Raw genomic sequence first — 26,429 nt, 5'->3', positions numbered from 1 at the left:
ATGTTGATTCTTCTAAGATTTCTGGTCAGGGTTCCTCATGATTAAAAGGCTTGGGCTGCTAATTTCCCCTAGAAATGTCATTCTAGACTTCTTGATCCTTGTTGAAATCAATTATTTCCCAGAGTTGCTTTCTCTCCAAGTCCCCACCCTGGTCAAAGTAGATACCAGGCCAGGAGTCATATACAGAAAAATTCTGTCCAGTTCCTGGTTGGGTTTGCCTGTACTCCAGGATCAGGCACTAGTGGGATGTGGCTTAACTGTATACTATCTCATTCCAGAGATTAAGAGAGTGGAGGGGAAGGATTCATTGAACATAAATTCCAAAGATTTGTTGATGCTTGTACAAAAACTCAGTTCCAGTCTAGCAAAGTCCTCCATTTTTTAGCTCAGTCTTCTGCCATTATCCCTACAACAAGTTTCCCACTAAAGAACGCAAGTGGAATCTTTAAGATTTAACTTGCTTGATACTTGGCTTGAATATTCCTTCTAGTCCAGACTGTGTGGTTCCCACTGCCCATCATCCATGGACAATGAGCCAGAAGACACCGATACAACATTCACAAACACTGATGACTGATACTTTGGTGGAAGTCCCCTGCTCTCAGCAGCCCCCTAACTAGAGAGCCTTCCCCCCTTATTCAGGGATCCCACAGCTTCCATTCCAAGTGGCCTCCAGGAGAGAACATTTGGGCCTTCTTTAGCTTTTCTTGGCGTATACTGAACTCCTGCTTGGCTGGTTCTGTTACTGATCTCTGGCAGGCGACATCCCAACTGTCACTGCTCAGAACACAGCCAGTGAGTCGCAACCTCTCCGTACTTTACATTTAAATCCACGTATATACTCTGTCGTGTGATCCAAGGATCTCCCTGCCCAAGCTGCATCTCAGACATGCTTCCTGTGGGTCCTTTTCTGGGGGCCAATGGTCCCCCGGGGGGGTCTCTCTCTGACATTACCCTGTGCTGTCCATCCCAAGTTTGGGGTCCCACGGCAGTTTCTCTGCCATCAAAGGCACATTTCCCACGTATTTATCCGAGCTTCTTTGGACATGTTTCCTGCCTTGGCAACCTCAGCTCACCAAGAGTACAAAGGTATGGCCCTGACCTGTGGCCATCCAGAAGCTGGGGGCCGGGAGAAGGGGCAGGATACTAGTGGATGGGAAGGAAGGATCCAACTCAGTAAGCTCTGTGCTATGCTACAAGATCCCTGGCTATGCTTGCATCTCTCTGGCTTATTCTGTGTGTCTTTCATTAGATTGTAAGCTCATTGAGGGTGGGCAATTTCTTTTAGCTCTTTTTTATTCAAAAGAGAAAGCTGACTTATAGTCAAGGGCCAGCACATCCTTTTATGCAAATGTTTTCCCTTTTAGGAATTACTGTGATTTTCTCTCCACCTGAGCAAAATGAGCACAATGCAGTTCCATAAATTAAAATTAGAACAGATAAATTAAAAAAAAATTCTGTAGCTAGAATAAAAATCACAATGCTGAAAGAGAGCACCTCTAAAAATCTTTCCATATCTAAATCCTTGATATCAAGAAGAGGCAAAGCTGGAATGAACTATAACTGACTCGAGTTCTTTATACTAAACATAGGTTTTTAGTTTTTTATGCCTCTTTGGCAGTATGATGAAGTCTATGGATTGATCCTTTCTCAAAATAACATTTTTAAATGCATATCACAAAACATAGAGGAAAATAGTTATGATGAAAATAGAGATATGATTTTTCTTTTCCATCCTATCATGAACCCTCTGAAATCTATAACCCAAGGTTAAGAGCCCATCCACTAAATTATGCTGTTTCTTTAGTAGACAATTTCAAATATAACACAGCTTTACTGTACTGGAATTTACAGTCTAATGCTCCTACCAATAGGTGTGTGACTGACAGGTATGTGAGTGACAATCTATGTAACCATTGTAAGCAAAACTGCATCAGTGGAAAAATTAAATTTTATTTTATTAATATCTTTTCTCAAATTCTGTCAGGAAAATGATATTCTCTGTTGTTGATTTCTTTCTTTTTCCTCTTTTCTTTTTTCATTTTTTGGCTTTTGCAAATGGACTAGGCTTGCTTTTAGTTTTAGAGTTCCTTTAACTTTGTTCCTCCACTGTGTGGTAATATAAGATTGGCTTCAAGGAACCATTAAATTAATATCAGTTCTCTACTTGCCATAATTAATCCTAAATGGTGTTATTCAAGGTAGTTCTTCTGCAAGACTCAAAATAAATGAACACCTTCCATTTCTTTTAGCCAAAGGCATGTCTCTGAAATGATCAAAAGGGAGGCATAAAAACTATAGAAACCCACCTGGAAATCATATTCCTCTGAAAATTGCTGAGAAGTATTTATCTAGCGAATTTCTTTTTTCTCTTCTGGGCCATTTTTAAAAACCTTAGGTCTGCTGTCAATAAACACATCTGTTCACAGCCTGGCCAAACAACATTTTATCTGTAATCACCCAGAGCCTTCTCAACAGTGCCCATCTTGGGCTAGTGATAGGAAGATTGCGCCAAAAAGCATTTGGTTCCTGGGAATGGAACAAAGCATGTGTCTGTGTGCCAAGTTAGCAACTGTGGATTTTGCAGCGGTTTATTGTACTAATTAAACTACTTATGGCCAATGATCAGATGGAGTAGAGACCAGAATGAAGTGAACATTTTTTCAAAGGTTTTTACCCCCAAAAGTTCTTGAAAAGGAGACATAAAGTTAAAAGCGTTACAAAGAATTAGTAAATGTACGAGTCTGTTGTGTGAACTATTTACATCTAAGGACATTAATAAAATCACAGAACAGAGAGAGGAGAGGTGGCCTCTGAGAATAATTACTGAAAGTCACCAACTGAATGAAAATCTCTTATATAAGATGCCCAATAGGCAATCATTCAGCCTTTGGCTGAAAACCTCCATTGAAGGGAACATTATACCCAAGGCAGTATCCCATTTTGCTTCTAGTTAGCTCTAACTCTAATTATTAGAACATTTGTGCTTTCATTAGGCATAAATTTTCAGCCTAGTGCTTTTGTCTTCAGAAGAACAAAAGAACACTAGTTCTGGAGTCAGAAGTTCTGGATTCAAATTTAGTCGGATACTCCCTCTGAAACCATAGACAGTCATTTATCCCAGCTTGCCTCTTTTTCCTCCTCTATAGAATGAGCTGGAGAACGAAATGGCAAAACACTCCAGAATCTTTGCCAAGAAAATCTCAAATGGGGTCATGAAGAGTAGAACAGGACTGAACAAGAAAAATACTTCTACCATGTAATAATCTAAAAAGTACCTGGAAGATAAATTCTCTTATTATTCCCATTTTATAGACGAGGGAAGGACACAGACAAAAGTTAAGTGACTCACAGGGTCATACAGCTAGTGTCTGAGGTTAAGTTTGAACTCAGATCTTCACAACTCTAGTTCTAGTGCTCTGTGCACTCTGGTTCCTAGAAAATTTGAAAAAAATCTGTCATGCACTAATGCATTGTTGTTGGACTTGTGAAATGAACCAACCATTTTGGGGAACAATTTGGTACTATGCCCAAAAGGCTACAAAACTGTGCATACCATTTAATCCATCAATAGCCCTACTGTATCCCAAAGAGGTCATACAAAAGGGAAAATAACCCATATGTGCAAAAATGTTTGTGGCAGCCCTTTCTGTAGTGGCAAGGAACTGGAAACTGGGTGGATGTCCATTACTTGGAGAATGGCTGAATAAGTTATGGTACATGACTATAATGGAATATAATTGTTCTCTAAGAAATGATCGGCAAATGATTTCAGAAAAAGCCTGGAAAGATGTACATGAATTGATGAGTGAGTAGAACCAAGAGAACATTTTACACAGCACAACAAGATTATGTGATAATCAATTGTGATGAATGTGATTTTAAAAAAAAAAGTACAATAATTCAAGGTAATTCCAATAAACTTGTGAAGGAAACTACCATCCATACCCAGAGAGAAAACTGGAGACTGAATGTGTTTATCAAAGCATAGTATATTTACCTTTTTTGTGTTCTTGTTTGTTTGTTTATGTGTTTTTCCTTTCTTGTGTTTTTTTTCTCTTTTAATCCTTTTTTTTTTTTTTTCACAGCACATTTAACTACTAACCTATATCAGATTACTTGTTGTCCAGGGGAGGGGGAAAGGAAGGAAGGGAGAAAAAATTTAGAACACAAGGTGTTGCAAGAATGAATGTTGAAAACTATTTTTGCATGTATTTGGAAAAATAACATAGTAAGAAAAGGAAAAAAAGTCAATTCCTAAGTCTATGACATGATGTCAAAGACCTGGTTAATTACATACCAACAATGAAGGCAAAATAATAATAATAATAATAAGGAGGCTAGAGGCCACATTATAACCATAGATGACTATAAAAATTCAATTAACAATGTACTGAGGGACTCTGGTCTATATTACAGACAGACATCTCTGTGTAGACTTTACATAAATAGACATAACTAGAATGCCCAAATTTTATACCACAAAGGGATCTTAATGATGACCTAGTCCAACCTCCTTGTTTATAAATGAGTAAACTGATTCCCAGTGGGCATTTTATGAGTTATTCCAAAGCTAACTAATGGCAGAACTTGACCTAGAGCCAAATTCTCCTTTTGGAAGGGGAAAAACCTTCAACATTTGGAAATGCACCTGCACAAAGAAAATTATATCCCACTTTTCTATTAAAAAACATTCGTGATCTATTCTATAAATGCTTGTTTAAACAGAAGGTTAACTTCAACCTCCAACAAGAAAGAAATTTTAAATAATAGTAGTCTACATGTGCATGCACAGACATCTGTGTGGATGGTCTATCTACCAACAAAGGAGTGGTGGCCATCAAAGCACATACAAAAAGATAATAATAAGTCACATTTGCATAGTTCTTTAAAGTTAATTCCATTTTTTCCTACTCTAAAGAATATATGTTTTACATATATACATACACATACACATAAGATATATACATATATACATACATTCTGACAGATATATCTACATATATTTATATATGTAAATATGTGGAATATATATATTTATATTCACATACATACTCCCTATGCATGGAGATATACATATATCTCTATCTATGTATATGTATGTAGGTCTGGATCTTTGGGCTAATATAAATGCATGCAAGCATCACTTTGGCTTTTTTATGGCAGCCTATTTTCCACCTCTCTACAGATTTATCTTCCTGAGCCTTTAAGATACAGGGAGAATTTGATGACATAGTAAATCTTTCCATTCATCCTGGGATTCTCCCTGGCCCATTAAGTGCGGGAGGAAGCCGGCTCCTAAAGCTGAAAGATCAAGAGTGTGTTGACACAAGGTCATGAGTGGGTGGCAGCCACCAGTGGTCCACAAGCACCAGCTAGGGAGGAGGAACATGTTTTCCAGCCATTTGGGGTTAGACCCTGGTCCGCCTCCTTACAGTAACTCAAGTGTTACTTAGACAAAGGTATTGTTTTAAGGTGGGGAAAATGACCAGCCATCACCATGGTCATGGTTGGTCAGGCTTGCTGACTTCACAGATAATAAATAGGCTCTCCTCACATCCCACCCCATTCAAAGTATCTTTAACTCCTCAGATTCAAGCATAAAAATCTGTAATGTTTTAGAGAACAAGCTCTAAGCTATAAATCATCATCTGCTCTTCCAAAAGACTTTGAATGTTTCTTTAAATAGCATATGGTGTACTACTAATCTGGGCAACATAAATACACACAGAATTATGAAAGTTTGCTGTTGTTCACACACCATTTTTAACCAACTGACTGTGAAACAGATTTGGATAAGGGGGAGAGGAAAAAAAATGCTGATGTGCTGTTGACAGGACTCTGGGAAGCAGGGAAAGAGCTAAGAAAATGGAGTCAACAAACATTTATTAAACACCTATTGTGTGCTAGGCACTCTGCTAAATAGAGATATTTTGTTCTCGTCTCCATTCTTTGTTGTGCTGGTTGTTGTTGTTCAGTCATTTCAGTCTTGTCTGAGATTCTTCAGGATCCCATTTGGCCATTTCTTAGCAAAGATACTGGAATGATTTTCATTTCCTTCTCCCGGTCATTTTACAGATGAAGTAAATAGGATTAAATGACTTTAATTTAAGGATTATACAACTAAGTGTCAAAGGCCAAATTTGAATTCAGAAAGATAAATCTTCATGACCTTAAGCCTGGCACAGTCTATCTACTCTATCACCTAGCTGCCTCATCTCATTCTTAGACCCTTTTTATAATGTAGGGAAACTTATATATGTATATAACACACAAATACATATGTATAAAAATGCCCATGTTTATGTCTATGTGTGTATGAAATGCAAAATATTATAAACTCCCTAAGAAAAGGTTTGGATCTTTTGAAAATATCCAACACAAGAGTATGGGCTCCTGTTATATGACTAATTTGGAGGAAGACAGAAGAACCCAGAGTTCTGATAACTGTGGTCCTTAACACTCATGGTAGTGATGACAAGACAAAAAGGTCATTATGCATAAAGAGCTACTTTCATGGTCATCAATAATTACCTATTCTGATGACAAAAATAGTTCTGCAGGGATGGGCTAGATACCAGTATCTAGTCCCTGTCCTTTACATAAGAAAAATCTTTTCCTAGACTTGTTCCAAATGGGTGAGAATCGTCTTGATTTTCCACCACTGATCTCCCTTTTACCTCCCTAGACTTGAGATGTTTCGTTTTCAAACAAAAATTAGTAGTAATTGGCGAGGATGTGGAGAAACAGGGAACTATTAGAATGCCTGGTATGGCTGTATAATTTTTTTTTTTTTTACAAAAGCAATACTAGTATTTAATAATAAAAAGCTCAAAAAGCCTGTTCATAACCCCAATTTGACCCTGTGATTCCACTTCTAAGGCTCTACACTAAGGACATTGTTGGCAAGAAAAAAGGCTCCCCTGACAAGAGAATATTCAGAGCAGGGAAATTCATAAAAGTGAAAAACTAAAGACATGCTTATAGCCAATAACTGGAGAATAGGTAAACAAAATAGGATTTTTTGCTGTACAAATACAATGAGAAATGGCAAATTTATAAATTAATATAGGAAAGCAAACATGAAATGGCACAGAGTGAACAAAACAGGATCAAAACAACATTAGACACATCGACTTACAAATATTTCAATGCTATTAACAGTAACAAAGACAGCAGCAGCAGCAGCAAAATCCAAGAAAGAATAAAAGAAATTCAGAGACTGAGATAGAAGCCAATGAGATGTTTAGCTCTAACCTTTTAAAGACAACAGCTGATTTAAAAACAAACAAACATATAAACTGAAGAACCTGATCAGGATTAGATCCATGTTTTGTATTTTGTTCTCTGCTTTGTCATTGTTCAGAAGTAGCAGGTGAACTGGAGAGAAAGCAAAGCTATTAGTGAGCTTGTTTTATAACCTTTTTCTTTCTCAGTGCTGGACCTCTTTCCTCTGCCGTGACCTTTACACTCTCTTTCTTTCCATTTATCCCATAGGAGCATGGGTTCATAAACTCAGAGATAGCAGGATCTTCAGTCACCACGCAAATGATTCAACCAAGATTCAAACTTACAGCTTCTGACTCCAATTGTCCCTCTACTGTGCTGTTTATCCTGCAAAGTGATTAAAAGAAGTAAAGGCTCAATCTCAGCTAAGCGATCCCAAATTTCTCATTTTCTGTTTGACTCTGTTGGCCTTTAAAGTAATAAATGCCATCTGATGTAGAGGAAAACATGGTCAGCTTGTAGTTAGAAATCTTGGAAATAAAGTATCTGGTTAAGAGTATGATGTCTGAGAAAGGAATTAGGATTTATAGACCCACTATTGAAAATACAATTATGATGGTTAGGAATAGAATACATCTATAAGGATCCTTTGTTCGAGTTAGAAAATTAGAGGAATCCTTGACTAGAGACAGAACTAACTAACTAGCGAGAGCTGACAAAAAAGCATTTTCCAAAGGCTGGAAGGACTTAAATTGACTGATGCTGAGTGAAGTGAGCAGAACCAAGAGAACATTGTACACAACAACAACAGGACTATATGATGATCAACTGTGATAGACTTGGCCCTTTTCCACAATGCAGTGATTCAAGATGATTCCAATAGACTTGGAATGGAAAATGACATCTGTGTCCAGAGAGAACTGTGGAAATTGAATGTAGATGAAAGCATAATGTTTTCACTACTTTTTTGGTTGTTGTCCAATTGCTTGGGTCTTTTTCTTTCTCATAGTTTTTACCCTGTAATTTAATTTTTCTTGCACGACTGACAAATATCAAAGCATGTTTAAAATAATTGCACATATTTAACCTATTATCAGATTATTTGCTGTCTCAAGGAAGGGAGAGGTAAGGGAAGGAGGAAGAAGAATTTGGAGCACAAAGTGTTACAAAAATAAATATTGAAACTATGGTTACATGTATTTGGAAAAATAAACTACCATTTTTAGAAAAACATTTTCTTGGAGCTTTACAAATCTATTTTTTTAAAAAAGCAATAAAATAAAAAGGAATGCAGAGCAAGGAAGACTGTTTATGAAAATCTACCAAGCTAGATACCATAGAGACTATTTACAATACAAGAAGAATAGCAATAGAGAGGTCCCTCTACCAGTAGGAGACAGAATCCAAGAAAGAAACTTTCAATAAACTATGGCCTCACAATGTCTATGAACAAATACACAAAAGATGGGCAGCAAGCAAGATGAACTGCAGGCCCTAAAACAAAAGACCAGAGTTTGATTATATATTAGTGACACTGAAAAGGTATACTCTCGTGCAAAAGGAATATCAGTGTTCATTCTTCTTTCCTGAAGCGGACTGATAATATCACATTTTAAAAGGAAGGGCTGAGGGTAGGGAGAGAAAAAAAAGCATTATATTCATGTGAGGAGAGCCAGAAATTAGAGGGGAGAGAGGTAATGTGGTAGAGAGTATTTGGGTGAAGAATAAGAGAAGCAAAATCAATCCATCAATAAGCATTTATTAAGCTCCTAATAGCAATTAATAAACATTAATATGTGTCTACTTATGTAGTAGTCACTCTGCTAAGTGCTTGGCTTCCAAAAAGGGGTTTCCCAAAGCACTGGACTAGAAAATCAAATAACAAACATTAAATAATCCTTTCCCTTAAGAAGCTTATATTCCATTTGAAGAGACAACATAATACATATATAAATTGATATGTAAATTTATGTACAAAAACATATACAAAATAAATTCAAAAAATACAAAAAAATATTATGGGGATAGGCAAAAGCAACTGTGGAGAATTAGGAAAGGCTTCTCGTCAAAGGTGGCACCTAAACAGAATTTTAAACAAAATAAGAAACTCTATAGAGTGCATAGACAGATTTGGCAAAGGATTAGATAAATAAGGAAGTCAAGTATAATGAATGATAGGTGGCGCCCTCCATAAATGTAGGGAAGTTTGAAAGAGAAGTGGTTTCTAAGGGCAATATGATGAATTTTGTTTTAAGTATATTGAGTGTGAGATGTATAAAAGATAATGTACAGTTTGAAACACAACAGACAGTTAGTTAGAGGTACCGTCTCTCAGGGAAAAGATTAGAGATGAAAAGAAAATAGAAGAAGCCCAATAAGTTGGAATATATCATGATTAGACAGTATCAAAAGCATGATAAAGTAAAAAAGACTATGGGGAGTTATTAGAAAGGTAGAAGGAGAATAAAGAGAGAATTGTGAATTCAAAACCAATAAAGGATAGAGAATCCAAGAGGAGAGAATGGTCAAAAGATTCATCATAGACTTAGATTAAGAAAAAAATAATTACACAAGACAGAGTAAAAGGGATAGAAAAAATTAAGCAAGGTATGTTGGGAATGTTGAGACTGCTGATCCTCAGAATGAACCATAATTGATGAGAGAAACTAAAAACATGAAAAAATTAAAGATATTTTTGGGGATAAGAAAAGGATCACAGAAGGGATAGGATCATCACGCTATGTATCTGTCTTGAAGTGGAACCTTGACCCACAGCTGCCCATTTAAACTCTGGTTCTGTTTGTGCTCTTCTGCTTGTCTATGTCCCCTAAAAGGTCTGGACTTTGAATGTGACGGAAATACATTTAAACAGTCACCTTGCTCTGGATCATGCATATGGGGTAAACAACATGGACTGTGGATTTAATCTCAAGACTTGGGGTTACTGTGTGTGTCCTTGCCATATGAATGGCTTCCTTCCCTCTATCCCTGCTCCCATAATCTTTAGTCTATGCACTTTCCTACTAGCTTTACATTATGGACCTAGCTCTTGGGTCAGAATAGCCTTGTCTCCAGGCCATCTGGCATGGTTTTTGATAAACATATTGAGATATCTATTATCAAAATAAAGGTGTTATGTTTACAACTTGAGTTAATTAACCCCTGTGGTATTCAACTGGCAAAACTAGATATATATATATATATATATATATATATATATATATATATATATATAGCTGGAGATTTCCATATTGTGAATTCTGATATAGTCTTATACTTTAAGATTCTCTCCTAGCTATACATCTGACATTTAAGACTTCAAAATCATGACTGCTACAATCTCACCCTGGCATTTCCCCCAAAGACTTTATTCTCCTGCCAGCTTTGCTCCTAACTTTCCAAAATTCAACACTATACCTCCACATCAGTACACATTATCCCCCAAACCTTGTTCTTCAGCTTCCTTTTGTGGATTGTTTGCCTCCATAAGGTTGTAAACTTCTTAAAGGCAGGGGGCTCTCTTTCTTTTTACTTGTATTTATATCCATATAATTTACCTGTGTCTGGTATACAGTAAGTGATTAATAAAGTGATTGTAATCTATATATCTACCTGCAAATAAGATTCTAGCATCTTTCCCATTCCCTTCTGTACCCCCACACCAATATCTCAGCATCTTCATGCCGAACAAAATGCCTCATCCCAGTATTTCCAAGTTCTTATTCAAGCTTACTCACTTCTATTCCCTACAAAGTTTCTTTAGTTCTCCAACATTATTTCTTCCCCATTATTGAAAATCCTATTCTCTAAGTGTATCTGGTGGAAGTTGGAACATATAAAAGAAGGATTAATAGAGTTTTTTGCTTTCTAATCTTTTAAACTATTTTTGTTAAATTTCATCAAAAGTTTCTTTAGGACTTTATATGATTCTGAAAGAGTTAGTCAGTCAGTAAACATTTTAAATATCTACTATATGCCAAGTACTATGTTTTAAGTACTGAGGATACAAAAAAAGACAGAAGATAATCGCTGTCCTCAAGGAGATAACCATTTAATAGGCAGAGACAACATGCAAATAAATGTGATCAAATAAATATACAAGATAACTGGAGCTAATCAACAAAGAGAAAGCCCAAGAATTACAGATGCTTGGGAAAGGCTTCTAGTGGAAGATGGGATTTTAGCTGAAGTTTGACAAAAATAAATTATTCACCAAATCCCTGAGAATCTTATGCGATAAGAGATAAAAATTCTATAGAATGAGGGGGACTTCATGAAATCCTGTGCCTGAGGCCCCAATTTAGTCTTTTCCTAAATTCAACATACTAACCTAACTCTTTCCAGCTGCAGTTTAATTTCTTTTTGTTAGGTCTGACTGTGCCATCCTCTTTCTCAATAAAAATCAAATATCCATTATCTCCAGAATCAAATATTTGATGAAATATGCATGTTTGTATACATTTATACACACATATGTGTGTGTGCAGTGTCTGCACATAGAAAGCACTTAATTAATAAGCTTTATTTGTCTAAATACAAACTCTTCTGATTGCCTCCTCATAGTCTCGCTCTTCCTGACATTTCTAGTCTTTTTAACCTTTACTCTCTTCCATGAAACCTTCAGTGAAGCGACACTGACCATTTGCTGTTCCTTGTCCACATCTGTCTGTACCTTTACCCGGGCTATCCCTCCTACCTACAATACTCTTTCCCCTCCCACAGGCCATCGAGCTTCCTTTGCTTTTTTTCAAGCGTCACCTTCTTCATGCCTTTCTTTGCTTCTAGGGCCTTAACTAAGATTATCTCTATCTACCCTGTACATATATGTATGCACCTCGTTATTTGGGTCTCCAATTAGAATTAGAACAATGTGAACTTGTTAATAGCAATATTATTTTTGCCTTCCTGGACTGGCACAACACCTAGCACAGAGTACGTCTCTCATATATGCTTGTTTGCTGATTGGCTGACTCTAAGGACACCACAAAAGATAATCAGCATCCTCCTTATAATAAAAAAGCCTTTACAGTCTTTGTGATTATTGCCATTACTCAGACATTTACAAGTTCATTGCACCAAATTTCACATTGATTTTAGAGTGAAAATGTCTTTTCCTGTCATTATTGAGTCTGGTTGCTGCTTTTGGCTGGGGTGAGGGTTCAGTGTGAGATAGAATGCTTCTAATACTATAGTCTGATCTGGAAGTTCAACTCGAGTAGAGATAGGGATAGTAAGGTACAAAGTGAGAGGCAACAAAGAGGAAATGAGTAGTTTGTCCGGCAAGTCCAGCCCAGAATTTTCTGCCAGAAGGCAATCAGGACGGTACAGGAGGGATGCAAAGGGCCAAGAAAAAGAACTAATTTACCAGATTATGGTCAAGAAAGAAAAGGCTAGCATGAAACAGTAGGAAAAGAAGCCTGCTGAGTTCTGGGTTTTCTGGGAGCTCACCTCACCTCTACAGGTCTAACAAGACCCAGCTGGCACCCACATGATGCAAGGTTAAAAAATAGGAGGTTTGGAAAACTCTCACAGGAATATAGTGACTAGCCTCACAAAAATGCAAGTCATTTCACAGAAGTAAAAATGACTAATTGAACAGTCATCCAGTGCCTCTTCCCAGAGACATTTATTAAAGAGGCAGCACGGCAAAACAGAAAGACTGGAAAACAGTGGCTCAGAATCAAGAGACCTGGGTTTGAGTGCTGCTAAATGTACAGAATCAGTCAATCCCACAAGTAATGTTTAAATGCTGACACTGGGTAGGCACTGTGCAAAGTACAAAAGACAGAAAGACAAGGGAAAACAGCTCTTGTTCTCAAGGAGCCTACATTCTTACATGGGAGACATCAAGCCAAACTTAAATATTTAAAAATTAAAAATTTAAATATTAAAAAAGATATTTACAGAGTAGATGGAAAGTAATCTAAGAGTGGAAAGGTGATAACTCTTAGAGACTGGGATAGGCTGCCTAAGAAAGGTAAGATTGGAAATGGATCTTGAAAGATGCCAGTAAATCAAAATTTTAAAAATGAATGTTGAAAATTGTTTTTACATGTAATTGGGAGAAAATTAAATACTAAATAAATTCAAACTGAAGGGAAAAAAAGCCAGTGAAACTGAGGTAAGAGATGGAATGTCATGCTCAAATAGGAAGGCAGGAGTTTATCAAGAACTTTTAGGTGCCAGACAAAGGTTGTTATATTTGATCCTGCAGGTATTAGGGAGCCACTGGAATTTAATGAGCAGGAAATTCCATGGAATATATTATATATATAAAATGTGTGTGTGTGTGTGTGTGTGTGTGTGTGTGTGTGTGTTGTGTGTGTATACACATACACATTAGAAAGTCATGAATGTTGGAGGGGATTTGGGAAAACTGGGACACTAATACACTGTTGGTGAAATTGTGAATGCATCCATCCATTCTGGAGAGCAATTTGGAACTATGCTCAAAGGGTTATCAAACTGTTCATACCCTTTGACCCAGCAGTGTTAATACTGGGCTTATATCCCAAAGAGATCTTAAAGGAGGGAAAGGGACCCACATGTACAAGAATGTTTGTGGCAGGTCTCTTTGTAGTGGCCCAAAACTGGAAACTGAGTGGATGCCCATCAATTGGAGAATGGCTGAATAAATTGTGGTATATGAATGTTATGGGATATTATTGTTCTGTAAGAAATGACCAGTAGGAGGATTTCAGAAAGGCCTGGAGAGACTTACACGAAATCATGCTGAGTGAAATGAGTAGGAGGACCAGGAGATCATTGTACACAGTAACAATAAGATTGTACGATGATCAATTCTGACGAACATGACTCTTTCCAACAATGAGATGATTAAGATCAGTTCCAAGGATCTTGTGATGAAAAGAGCCATCTGCACCCAGAGAAAGAACTGTGTGAACTGAGTGTGGATCACAACATAGCATTCTCACTTTTTTGTTGTTGTTTGCTTGCATTTTGTTTTCTTTCTCATTTTTTTTCCTTTTTTGATCTCATTTTTCTTATGCAAGATAACTATATAAATATGTATACATATATTGGATTTAACATATATTTTTACCATGTTTAACATGTATTGAATTACTTGCTATCTATTCAAAAATTCAGAACATAAGGTTTTGGAAGGGTAAATGTTTTGTTTTGGGTTTTTTGTATCTCTCTGTTTAATTTCATTTCATTTTTTATTATGGCTTTTTATTTACAAGATATATGCATGCATAATTTTTCAACATTGACAATTGCAAAATCGTTTGTTCCAATTTTTCCCCTCCTTCCCTCCTCCCCTCCCTCTGATGGCAGGTAGACCAATACATGTTAAATATGTTAAAGTATATGTTAAATATAATATATGTGTATATATCCACATAGTTATTTTACTGCACAAGAAGAACTGAACTTTGAAATCATGTACAATTAGTAAAAAAAAAAAAAATGCAAGCAGACAAAAACAGAGGGATTGGAAATACTATGTAGTGGTTCACACTCATTTCCCAGAGTTCTTTCACTGGGTGTAGCTGGTTCTATTCATTTTTGAACAAATGGAATTGATTTGATTCATCTCATTGTTGAAGAGACCCACATTCATCAGAATTGATTATCATATAGTATTGTTGTTGGAGTATATAATGATCTTCTGATCCTGCTCATTCACTCAGCATCAGTTCACGTAAGTCTCTCCAGGCCTTTCTGAAATCATCCTGTTGGTTATTTCTTACAGAACAATAATATTCCATAATATTCATACACCACGATTTATCCAGTAATTCTCCAACTGATGGACATTTTCTTAGTTTCCAGTTTCTGGCTACTACAAACAGGGCTGCCACAAACATTCTTGCACATACAGGTTCCATTCCCTTCTTTAGTATCTCTTTGGGATATAAGCCCAGTAGTAACACTGCTGGATCAAAGGGTATGCACAGTTTGATAACTTTTTGAGCATAGTTCCAGATTGCTCTCCAGAATGGCTGGATTGGAGGGGTCAATGTTGAAAAATTATCCATGAATATGTTTTGAAAATAAAAAAGGTTTAATAAAAAAATAAAAAAGAAAAAGTCACTGTGGCAGTGGAGTCAAGTTTGTATTGCAGCTATTACAATAACTCAAAATCTTAGGGCAATAATCCAAGCAAGAGGTGATAAGGGCTTAAATTAAGGCTGTGGTTGTATGAATGGAATAAATAAGATACATATAAGAAATGCTATGAAGGTCTGAGACTGGATTAGACACATGACATGAGAAACAGTGAAGAATAAAGGATGACATCAAGGCTGTGGGACTGGGCAGCTAAAATGTTGGTGGTACCCTCACAAGTAATAGGAAAGTAAAGAAGAAGGAAGGATCTGGGGGAAATAAAATGAGTTCTGTTTTGAATATGTAAAATTTAAGTTGTCTTTGGGAACACTTAGTCTGAGATATCTACACAAGGTAATTGCTAATTCATGACTTTAGTTCAGAAAAGATGAAGTAAAGAGTAATGATTTTTAGCTCTCACCTTATTGTTAATTTATCTCTGAAACTGGTTATTTCAGAGGCAAAAATAAAATGAAACAAAATATGAGCTACTCTAAATAGAACCTTCCATGGTGAAGGTTGCTCAGGTACTGCAGGCCATGGCCAAAACTGTAGCATTATTCAAGTTTCTTATGTTCTCTAAAAATTCTCTCTTCTTCCTCTTGAAGATTCCTCTTCTGATCTGCTTTAAGCAGATCAGTGACCTACTATTCTGTTCTTCCCTTCTTCGCCAGCCAAAATCTGATCTCAGGAAAATCTTTCAGGCATAACTATAAATTTTGGAATCATGTGCATAGAGATAATAATTGAACATACAGGAGGTAATGAGATCACCAAGTGAGATGGTATAAATAAAAAGGAGAAGAGGGTCCAGAAACAAAGGTTAGTAGATGTAATTAAGAACCAGCAAAAGAGACTAAAAAGGAATGATCAAACATAGAGCAGAATGAGGAAGAAAGCATCCTGACAGACTAGAAAGAAAAATAGAGTCCAGGAAGAGAAGGTAATTGATAGTATCAAATGTCCAGAGAAGGGGAAGGATAAGGATGAGAGTTAAGGCCATTAAATTTGGCAACTAGATTATTGGCAACATTGCAGAGCGTAGTTTCAGTAGAACATTGAAATCAAACGCCAGATTCAGAGGATTTATATGAGAATGGAGAAAGTAAATATAGTCTACTGGGAAAGTTTTCTTAAAGGCATTTTGCTCAGAAATAGTCATAATCAAACAGATCAAATGAAGATTCTTTAAGGCTGGAGTACTGATGGGTATGTTTGTAGGCAGCAGGGAAGAAGCCACTATATAGGAAAGTATTGAAAATTAGAGAGAGAACAAAGATGACGGTGAGACATCCTAGAAAAAAATGAAAATGTCAGGAAGTTTGCATTGGTAAGAAGACATTATCCATGACTGGAGTGAAAGAGGAGATAATGAGAAAAAAGACTGAAGTAATATGAGAAGCCAAAAAGAATGGGGAGCTCTTAGAATATGGCCTTTAAAAAAATTAAGTACAAATCAACTTCCTCAGCTGAGAGACACAGAGAGGTCTCTGTGGAAATCTTAAGGAAAAAGGTTTGAAATAACCCCTTTAAGGGTCGAAGTCAGGATGAAAATCCAGTTTCCTGACTACAAGTCCTAAATGTCCTCTATTACTACCAATAGTATCACTGCCATCACCATTACTATTACTACTACTATTACTGCTCCTGCTATTGCTATTGCTGCTGCTCTTGCTTATTCTACTGCTGTTATTGCTGCAGCTCTTTCTACTGCTAGTACTACTAATATTATTGTGACTGCTGCTATTATTACTACTAATAGTACTAGTACTAGTACTGCTGATAATGCTGCTGCTGCTATTACTTATTACTACTGCCACTAATACTATTACTGCTACTACTACTATTACTACTTGTAGTACTATTACTATTACTGCTGCTACTACTTATTACTACTGCCACTACTATTACTACTAGTAGTACTATCACTATTACTGCTGCTACTACTTATTACTACTGCCACTATTACTATTACTACTAGTAATGCTAATACTGCTGCTACTACTTATTACTACTGCCACTATTACTATTACTGCTACTACTATTACTACTAGTAATGCTAATACTGCTGCTACTACTTATTACTACTGCCACTATTACTATTACTGCTACTACTATTACTACTAGTAATACTAATACTGCTGCTACTACTTATTACTACTGCCACTATTACTATTACTGCTACTACTACTATTACAATTAGTAGTACTATTACTATTAATGCTGCTACTACTTATTACTACTGCTACTATTACTATTACTGCTATTGCTAATATTACTATTAGTAGTACTAGTACTGTTGCTACTAAAACTACTGCTGCTACTATTTATTACTATTGCCACTATTACTATTACTGCTACTGCTAATATTACTACTAGTAGTACTAGTACTACTGCTGCTGCTAATACAACTGCTGCTACTACTTATTATTATTATTACAGCTACTGCTAATATTTTTACCACTAGTAGTGCTAGTACTAGTACTGCTACTACTACTATTACCATTACTATTACTACTAGTAGTACTAGTACTGCTGCTACTACTTATTACTACTGTCACTACTACTATTAGTATTACTGCTACTATTACTATTACTACTAGTAGTGCTAGTACTGCTGCTACTACTTATTACTACTACCATTACTACTATTACTATTATTGTCACTATTATTACTACTCTTACTACTATTACAACTACTTAGTAAACTCACTTTTAGAGTGTGCTTTAAGATTCACAAATCAATTTCCTTACAACAATTTTATAGAAAAAGAATGTAAACATTATCCTCATTTTACAAATGATGGAGCTGTAGTTCAGAGAGACTAAGTGTAGAGCCCTGCATCTCCCAAGTACTAAGTGTAAGATGTTGGACAAAACCCAGAGTTTGTGACTTATAATCCTGGGTCTGGTGAAGCATATGGACCTTCTCTGCTCCCCAACATTACTTCTGCTTTTTAAAAATCAATGAAAAGAAATATAATTTTTAAAAATGGGATCAAAAGAAAGTTAATTTTTATGCACCTATTCTTCCCATTATTCACAGGGCTCAAGTTAAGGTATCTGTGATTGTGTGTATGCTGTCTGTTTTTTTTTTTTTTTTTTTTTTTAAGTTGCAGTACAGGTAAGTTTGTCTATAATTGACTTCCCAATCTGGCAAACCTTGAACAGAACTCACCATGTTCCGAGTGAAACCATAGGAATTCTATGACTTAAAAAATGCTGGATCATGAACAATTAGGACAGGGGAGGAGAGGAGAGACGTGACTGATCTGCAGGGCAATGGAAGTGGGCAAGGTAATCAATGGGTTCATGAAGCAGAGCTTACATTAAAAAGAAAAGTGGTTTCAATTTTCCGCACTCTGTTTGGTCTGTACCTTGGGGAAGAAGAAGAACTAAAGCAACTTCAGCAATAAATATGCCTCCCTATCCCTGGAGCCTTTCTTCTTATTTCAGTGTCTTCTCATAGCCTTGCTGTGGTTAGATTGGTTACTGTGGGCTCACCTGAGAACCCTATCACCTCTCTTAACATTCTTTCTGTAGGAAAATGAATCCCTGAGTTCAGTCATTCCAAGGCTTTACCATTTCCTTCTCCAGCTCATCATATTATAGACAAACTGAAGCAAACAGGGGTAAGGGACTTACTGGAGCACAAAGCTAGTAAGTGTCCGAGGCTGGATTTAAACTCAGAGAGGAGAATCTTTCTTACTCCAGGTCTAGCACTCTATCCATTGCACTACAAGCTGTGCTGATTTTTAGCTTTGGCTCCTGCTAAAAGATTTTCAAGCTTGGAAGGAAGCTAAAGAACATGTCTTTATTAGGGAACCAAGAGGAGGGTTCTTGTGCCCCTAAAACCTAACCAAGGCACCCTAATAGCTCCTCCAATATTCTCTTCATTATATCGCAATATTGTTCTAAGGTTTTGTTCTAAGGTTTTGAGTCCTCTCATTTAAAGTATATTCTAGTAAGTCCCTGGCAAACTTTCCTCTCCCATGAATCCCCATGTAGATAGTACTGTGCCAGCAAGCCCCGAAGCTCATAGTTTTCATTCAGAATTTTCTGAGAATGAGTCAGACTATCCCAACTTGAAATGGTCTCCTGAGAACAGGGGTTCTTAACCTATTTTAAGCCATGGATTCCTTTGAGACAGCTAGGTGGTATGGTGGATAGAGTGCTGGACTTGGAATCAGAAAGACCCAAGTATGAAACCTACCCCAGATAGCTATGTGATCCTGAGCAAGTCACTTCCGTTTGCGTTCCTCAGTTTCCTCAACTGTCAAATGGGAATAATAATAGCACCTACTTTCCAAGGTTATTACGAGGATCAAATAATATGATATTTGTAAAGCACTTAGCACAATGTCTGGAATAGAGGAGATGTTAATAAATGTTTGTTTCCTTCTTTCCTTCCTTCACTTTAGCAGTCTGGTGAAGCATATGGACCCCCCCCCCCTTCTCAAAATAATGTTTTTAAATGTATAAATAAAATATATAAGATTATAAGGGAAATCAATCACATTTAAACCCAGTTATCAAAATATTTAATAAACAGAATGGACTCCAGGTTAAGAGTCTCTTGTACAGAGCTTTACTGAATAGTATTGGCTATTGTAGCCACCAAAACAACTTGTTTGCCTTACAGGAAGCTGAAACAAATTATAAATCATTAAAATAGTCTAATCTTCAATTAAAAAAAAACTCTGAAGCACAACCTTTCTAGGAGTAAAGAATAATGAAATGACATATCTTTTACTCATAGATGTCTCACTTGGGTGACAACACTGAAGTCATTCCATTTGTGATTCGACATTTTGATGAACCCCATCGAGTAATTAATTTGTGCACAGCAAGTACTTGTTATATTTGATGAGTGAATGAACATTAGAAAATTCCCACTCATGTAAAGAAATGCAATTTAAATTGATGAAACGCAGCTGTTCTATTTCTAGAGAGGACATTGCAACAGGATGGTCTGAGTTAGAGAACAGAAACAACTACCAAGATTATAACCAAAGAGGAAGTGGATCATTCATAGCTATAATTATAGGACCACCTCAGTGGCATCTTACTAGGAGTCAAGCAGACAAAGCAGATGACCTCACATTTTCTACTTATGTTTGAATAAATTTGAATTAGAAACAATTTGAACCCTAATAAGAAATAGATGGCACGATGGATGTTTGTTTTCTACCCCATTAGATTGGATGTTCCTGGAGGCCAAAGACTATCTTTGGCTTGTTTTTGTATTATTTTTATACAGTGCCTGGTACACAGTAGGTGCTTAATGAATGTTTATTGATTGATAGGGAATTCTAGAGGAGCGTGTGAAGCTGCTTTCCCTTTTTAGTCACCACCCTAAGGAACAAAGTAGCCTTTGGTAATTATAGAAGGGCCAACTGGACTGTTTCCACCATAAACTCTCACTCTAACAAGGATCTGGCCAATGGAACTCTCAACATACTGTAAAAATGGGATTCTCTTGGCCAGACCCCCAAGAAACTATGATGTGATGTAACTAAGAACATGCAGATAGTTTAATCAAAATCAGATCAGTCCCTAGAAGAATTCTTTGCAAAAGGAGACAAAAATCACGATGGTCCATCCGTCCTGGTATATACTTGAGTTCCAGAGTTTTTTGTTAGTTGTTTAAACCAGCAACAACAACTAAAGCAACTTTTGTCTCTTCCTGCCAAGAAACAATTAAACTGTCAACTAGATGCTTTTCAGGAGAAAGTTAAGTGCAAACAGATGTTGATGAAAAATAAAAACAGACTGCACCTTTGGTGAATCCTCCATAAAACGTTCTAAGCTATGCCCCCCGCTGGCTTGCCAGCCTTCTACAGTCCCCACCTGCCCCCTGCTCCACTCCCCGCTCCAAAGGGACCCACCTTCTATGAAGTCCGAGGCCGCGTACAGGCGGTGATTGGGGCCGCTCTCCCCTTCCGGGTGGTTCAGAGTCTCCAGGGCCAGCTCGATGGCTTCGACAAGCTCATCGCGCTTGTCTTTCCTCACGGGCTTCTCCTCGGGGTGGCGGGTGAGACCCATCTCTAGCTGATAGACCTTCTGCAGAGTGAAGCTGTCGAAAGGGACGGCCGCGTACTCGGTGGCCAGCTTCACGCCGGCGTGCACCTCGGCCTTGTCCACCTGGGAGTTCAGAAACTCCAGCAGGCCGGCCTGGGCTTTCTCGGGACGGGCCTCCGAGTCGCTGGAGCGGGACTGGGCATTCTTGAGCTGCTCGCTCCTTTCCTGAAGCTCGTCCTTCAGCTGGGCGATCTGCTTCTTCAGGCTGCTGATGTAGCTGCGGTGCTGCTCCTCCTGCTCCTGAAGAATGGCCTGGTAGCCCGCTTTCCCTGTGGGGCCATTCGCCCTGGGCAGCGCCAGCTGCTCCTCATCACCTTTCGGGGTGCAGGCTAACATGTAGAGGACCGAGACGGCACAGCACAGAAACAGAAGCAAAAGGACCACCCGAGAGATCCAGGCAAGCAGTCCCCGGCGCAACATCCTCATCCGCTCAAGGCAAGCAAAACCCCCCTTGAGGCATCCCAGAAGGCCAGCATCCCCACAGGAGGATTCCCCTGGTCCAGATCACAGGTGAGGCGGGGCTGGAGATGCATGAGCTGTGTCCAACCGTCTCCCACAAATCATTCCGCTCCTTCCCTCCAGGCACAGCAAGACAGACCCTTTCCTCTTCTGCTCCGGCTGGGCTGGGAGGCTGGGACAATTCGCTGAGCAATACCTCCTGGTCCCTACATTCTCTCTCATCATAGCCTTCTCAGGGTAGGGCAGATCATCAAGGAAGACCTGGAAAGAGAGAGAAGCGAGAAAAAACAAAGTTATTTCGTGAAACTATATATATATATACATACACACACACATACATACATATATATATATACATAAGGTGTATGTGTGTGTGTGTCCTGCAGCCTTCAAAAGAGCCTTCCAGGAAAGCCATTAGATCAGAATCCCAATCAGATTCCCACTTACACGCCTCCCAGTTAGTTCAGATAAATATGATCACACAATTGCTTCACTAGAAGAGATCTTGAAATTATTTATGTTCAATCCGCACCCGGACAGGAATATTCTCCACACTATCCCTAACACATGACTGTCCAATCTTTGTTTAAACACTTCTAAGTAATAGGAAATTTACTCTCCCATAACACAATCTATATAGTGTTTCTTTCATGCTAGGCAGGAGCTAAAAGTAAGCTCTGAATCATTCCCAAATATCCTGATGAGGTAAGAAAGGGAGGGTGGAGACAGAACAAGGAATGGTGCTTTCAAGTCCAAGTATTAGAAGGGAGGTGGAGTATGAAATACAGGCACTGATACATTCAAATTTCCTCATCTTGAGAGGGTAGGAAGAACTGATCTGGCCAACCTAACTCGGCTTTCTGACAACAGAAAAGAAAATTTCTTCCGGAGCATAGTAATCAAGTGGTGATGATTGGCAGGAGGGAGTGAGAAAATTCTGGGAGGAGGAAAATGGGGGAAAAAACCAACCGCCCTGTCACAGCCAGAGCTCCGCTCCAGGCTTCCTGCAGGAGCTCTGTGTCCCAGCTGCTCATTACAGATACACTAGCATATCACAGAGCCTCTCACTAAAACAGATATTTTCTTAAATACATGCTCTGCACCTCAACTCCAAATTTAATTCCAACTCATTCTACAAACTAATCTCCTTTTCATCCTGTCATCTTTTAACTCCCTCTCATTCTTTCTGCTCCCCACTATTACTAACACCCATCTTTCATTCTTTTATGTTCTCCCCATGTGTGGGTGCTCTCTTCTTTTTCCTCACTCCCCCCCCCTCCACTTACTTTTCCAAAGAGGAAATTTATTTATTACAAAAAGAAAATGCCCCAAAGAAAAGATGTTATTTCTTTTTATTGCCTGATGGCAAAGGAAGAATGGAGACACTTTAGCCATCCTCCCCCACACCTCTCTCTCTCTCTCTCTCTCTCTCTCTCTCTCTCTCTCTCTCTCTCTCTCTTTCTCTCTCTCTCTCACACACACACACACACGTATAACAATATCATGTTACTGTTCTTTCCAGATAAATTAGCCATGGAACTAGACTGGCAGCAAAGAATCTCCTACAATGAGGAAACAAATCAAAATTTCGGAATAAAATTGTTAAGTTACATATATTTTAATATGGAAAAATGCTATCCATACTAGATATCTCAAATAGTCTTTTAAATTTAATATTTTACAAAGGGAAAATAATGTTAACATCATTTCATTTCACAACTCCTCTTTACACTGTCCTATACACCAAGATTCTACAGAATACATTTTAGGGCAACGCTTAATGAATGTATCATATATGTTGATATTTTATGAATGTGCACCACATATAGTTGGATATGATGACAAATTTTCTTTAAGTTAGTTTTAACCTCCTCTGCTTCTTTCTGTTTTATGAGAGGGTATGGTTCATAATTATCTATCATTTTTCATGGGAAAGTTAATGTTTTAACATACTTTCAGCATCCATCTCTTTCCATTTAGGAAATAAATCAAACATTTTCTGATTCAGGTACTTTTAGAACTGTTTTGGTCTTCTTGTGAAAATTAATTTATAATGGATAAACAATGGATAAAATTCTTATTACAGTCAATGTCAGTTCTGTTGTCTATTTCCTATTTTTAATAACTAGTTCAGTAATTAAAAGTTCAATCATTTTAATTGCACTCAATATCTTTTTTTCATTATTATTCTTTCACCTTTTACAAATTCTGGCTTTAGTTTAGATGAACTGATAGTTTAATTCTATATAGACTGATTGAGGGATCCTTGAAATAATAACAAATCTACTTAAATAAAATCCATTTCATTCTTTTGATTATATTGCCATTCTTCATATCCATCATCTAGCACTTTTTAAAAAGAAGCAGGCAGCTCCTGGATAATCTACAACTCTGACCTCTCTCATTTATTTCTTTTTCCTGATTCATTTGCTCCTATTTATTTCTCCCTATCTTTACCTTTTCCCACCTTTGCACTAAAATCACCAAGTATCAGAGTATATGTTGATTTAATTTGGAAGTATTTAGCAAGTTCTTAGAATTTCTCTACCACTTTGATCTCAGTAATCAAAGCTGGTATATAAGGTTTTTTTTTTTTAATTTTCATGGTGGTAAATAAATATTTCCAAATAAAACTGCAATATGTAATGACCAAATGTCTCCATAAAATGCTGTTTCTTTTAACTTCTGAGGTAGAAAATGATAAAATTTATTCCAATTCATTTCTTCATATCTCCAAGCAGAACCTGCGAGTCCTTCTATTCTCCTGAAACTTCCTGAATTGGTCTGGTTTTGTTTATGCTAAAAATGTCACAATTGATAAGAATCAGCTCCTCTATCAATATATCCTCCTTTGGTCTTTGGAAAACATTCTCACGTTTAGAATACTAACAACCAAACTACAGTTTGTTGGAAGTCTAAAAATAATAGTAATAAAATCCTAAGGGCTATCATAGATGAAAACCAGAGTAACAAATAAAAGGAAAATGGAAAAGATTTGCAAAAGTCCTTTTAATGAATTTTTCTCCATAAAGGATAGTAGAACTACCACATTTAGATCTAACCTTGCTCAATAACTACCAACGAGAAACATCAGGTATGGCATAAAGTAGAAATATGTACACTTAACAAAAGTATCTGCTGCTATGAGAGAAAAGATACATCAGAGTCTAAATCCAGGAGGAAGTCTCTGTGGATTCTCTGTGAATAAGAAAGTCCTCTACTTGTTCTTATTTATGGATAGCATTGTATTTTTTTGAATCAGCCTCAAGATGATACAGAACCTCCAAGAAAAGAAGTCATCGAGTTTAATCCATTCCTGAACAGGAATATTTCCTCTAGTATATTCTGATAAGTGATCATCTAAATTTCACTTAAAAGACTTCCAAAGAGGTTCAATCACACCTCTTCCATCATGATTTTTTGAACCCAAATAAGACTCATTTATTATCTGCATTAAACTTTATTTAATAAATTCTAGACTGTCCAAATTATTTTCAATTATGACTATTATTCAATATGGAATACTCAATATTATTATTATTGACATGGCTTCAAACTGCCAAGCATCCAACTCTACATGGAGAACTCACACAGGACAAGAGCTTGCAGGATGGTCAGAAACAAGGACAACCATCAAGGTCTCTCAAGAACTTCACAACTGATCATATAACACAGGAGTCACCGGCACAGGACCCCCAGCACAGCATGCCCTCGTCAGAGAAGGTGCCGGGCTCTGTGAGCGAAGCAGAAGTGAATTAGTCCAGAAGAAACTCGAGATGCCCAGAGTTAGAGAATTCACCCCAAATGTTCATAGGGACTACATAAGCCTGACTGTGGCAGAACCCTCCAAGTGGGTCTGAGCTGCCACAGTCAGACACACATAACTCAACTCTAACAAGGATGTTATTTCAGTCCTTTTTGAGATCAAGGGACAACAACCAACCAACTAATCAACTTTGATATGGACACTATTAAGTCTTTCATCAAGATAGTGGCCAGCCCACCACTGTGGGAAAAATTCCTGGGGTCCTGCACCAGAAATCCGCCTCTAACCTAACCATCCTTTAAGGACTACTAATTGGTTCCATTTCTTTAGCTTGTTTAGAGTCTATCTAACTATATTATCATCTGTCTCATATTTCTCCATCATGTCCATGAGGATTGCATGAATATCTTGGCAAACACCTGACTGAAATCTAGGTTGTATCTGTTTACAGAATATTGACAAATATTTCTTTGGATGCAGATGGCAAGAGAAAATGAGACTAAATCTGGCATGATTAGTTCATAATGATGTTTGCAGTCACCACCATTACTCATGTATACCAAGAATCTCTAAGTCAGTCCTTCCTGACTCTCTAGAAAGCTTCATTATTTGACAGCCTCCAGTGCATTTTTCTGCACACCACATGCCCTGGTTCCCCCACGGCAGATCCACTTACTATTACTTAAGAGATGTGCCTCCTACACAGACAGCTCAGTATTTCAAATAGTTTGTTCCTTTTTTTATGACACTTAAAATTCTCTCCAAACTTTTCCTTGGCTTAAGGACTCTATCCACTATCATTTAGAACAATACACAGTTA

At 37.4% G+C, this 26,429-nt stretch overlaps 1 protein-coding gene across 7 annotated transcripts in view; it reads right to left on the bottom strand.

The window, feature by feature from the left end:
• Window positions 1–26,429, bottom strand: part of CSGALNACT1 (chondroitin sulfate N-acetylgalactosaminyltransferase 1) — a 384,927-nt gene that overhangs the window by 73,117 nt on the left and 285,381 nt on the right. For 6 of the 7 annotated variants that reach the window (XM_031950808.1, XM_031950813.1, XM_031950810.1 and 3 more), the window contains one exon: window positions 21,192–22,104. In XM_031950808.1, coding sequence (XP_031806668.1) covers window positions 21,192–21,810 — 619 coding nt within the window. In that variant the 5' untranslated portion in view covers window positions 21,811–22,104. Of the gene's footprint in view, window positions 1–21,191; window positions 22,105–22,290; window positions 22,460–26,429 lie in introns of those variants that run through there. The other variant, XM_031950814.1, reaches the window with a different exon arrangement.

This window comes from Sarcophilus harrisii, chromosome 2 (assembly GCF_902635505.1).
Source record: "Sarcophilus harrisii chromosome 2, mSarHar1.11, whole genome shotgun sequence".
Lineage (NCBI taxonomy): Eukaryota > Metazoa > Chordata > Mammalia > Dasyuromorphia > Dasyuridae > Sarcophilus > Sarcophilus harrisii.
Note: the sequence above shows the minus strand (reverse complement) of the source record. Positions and strands in the feature narration are given on the sequence as shown.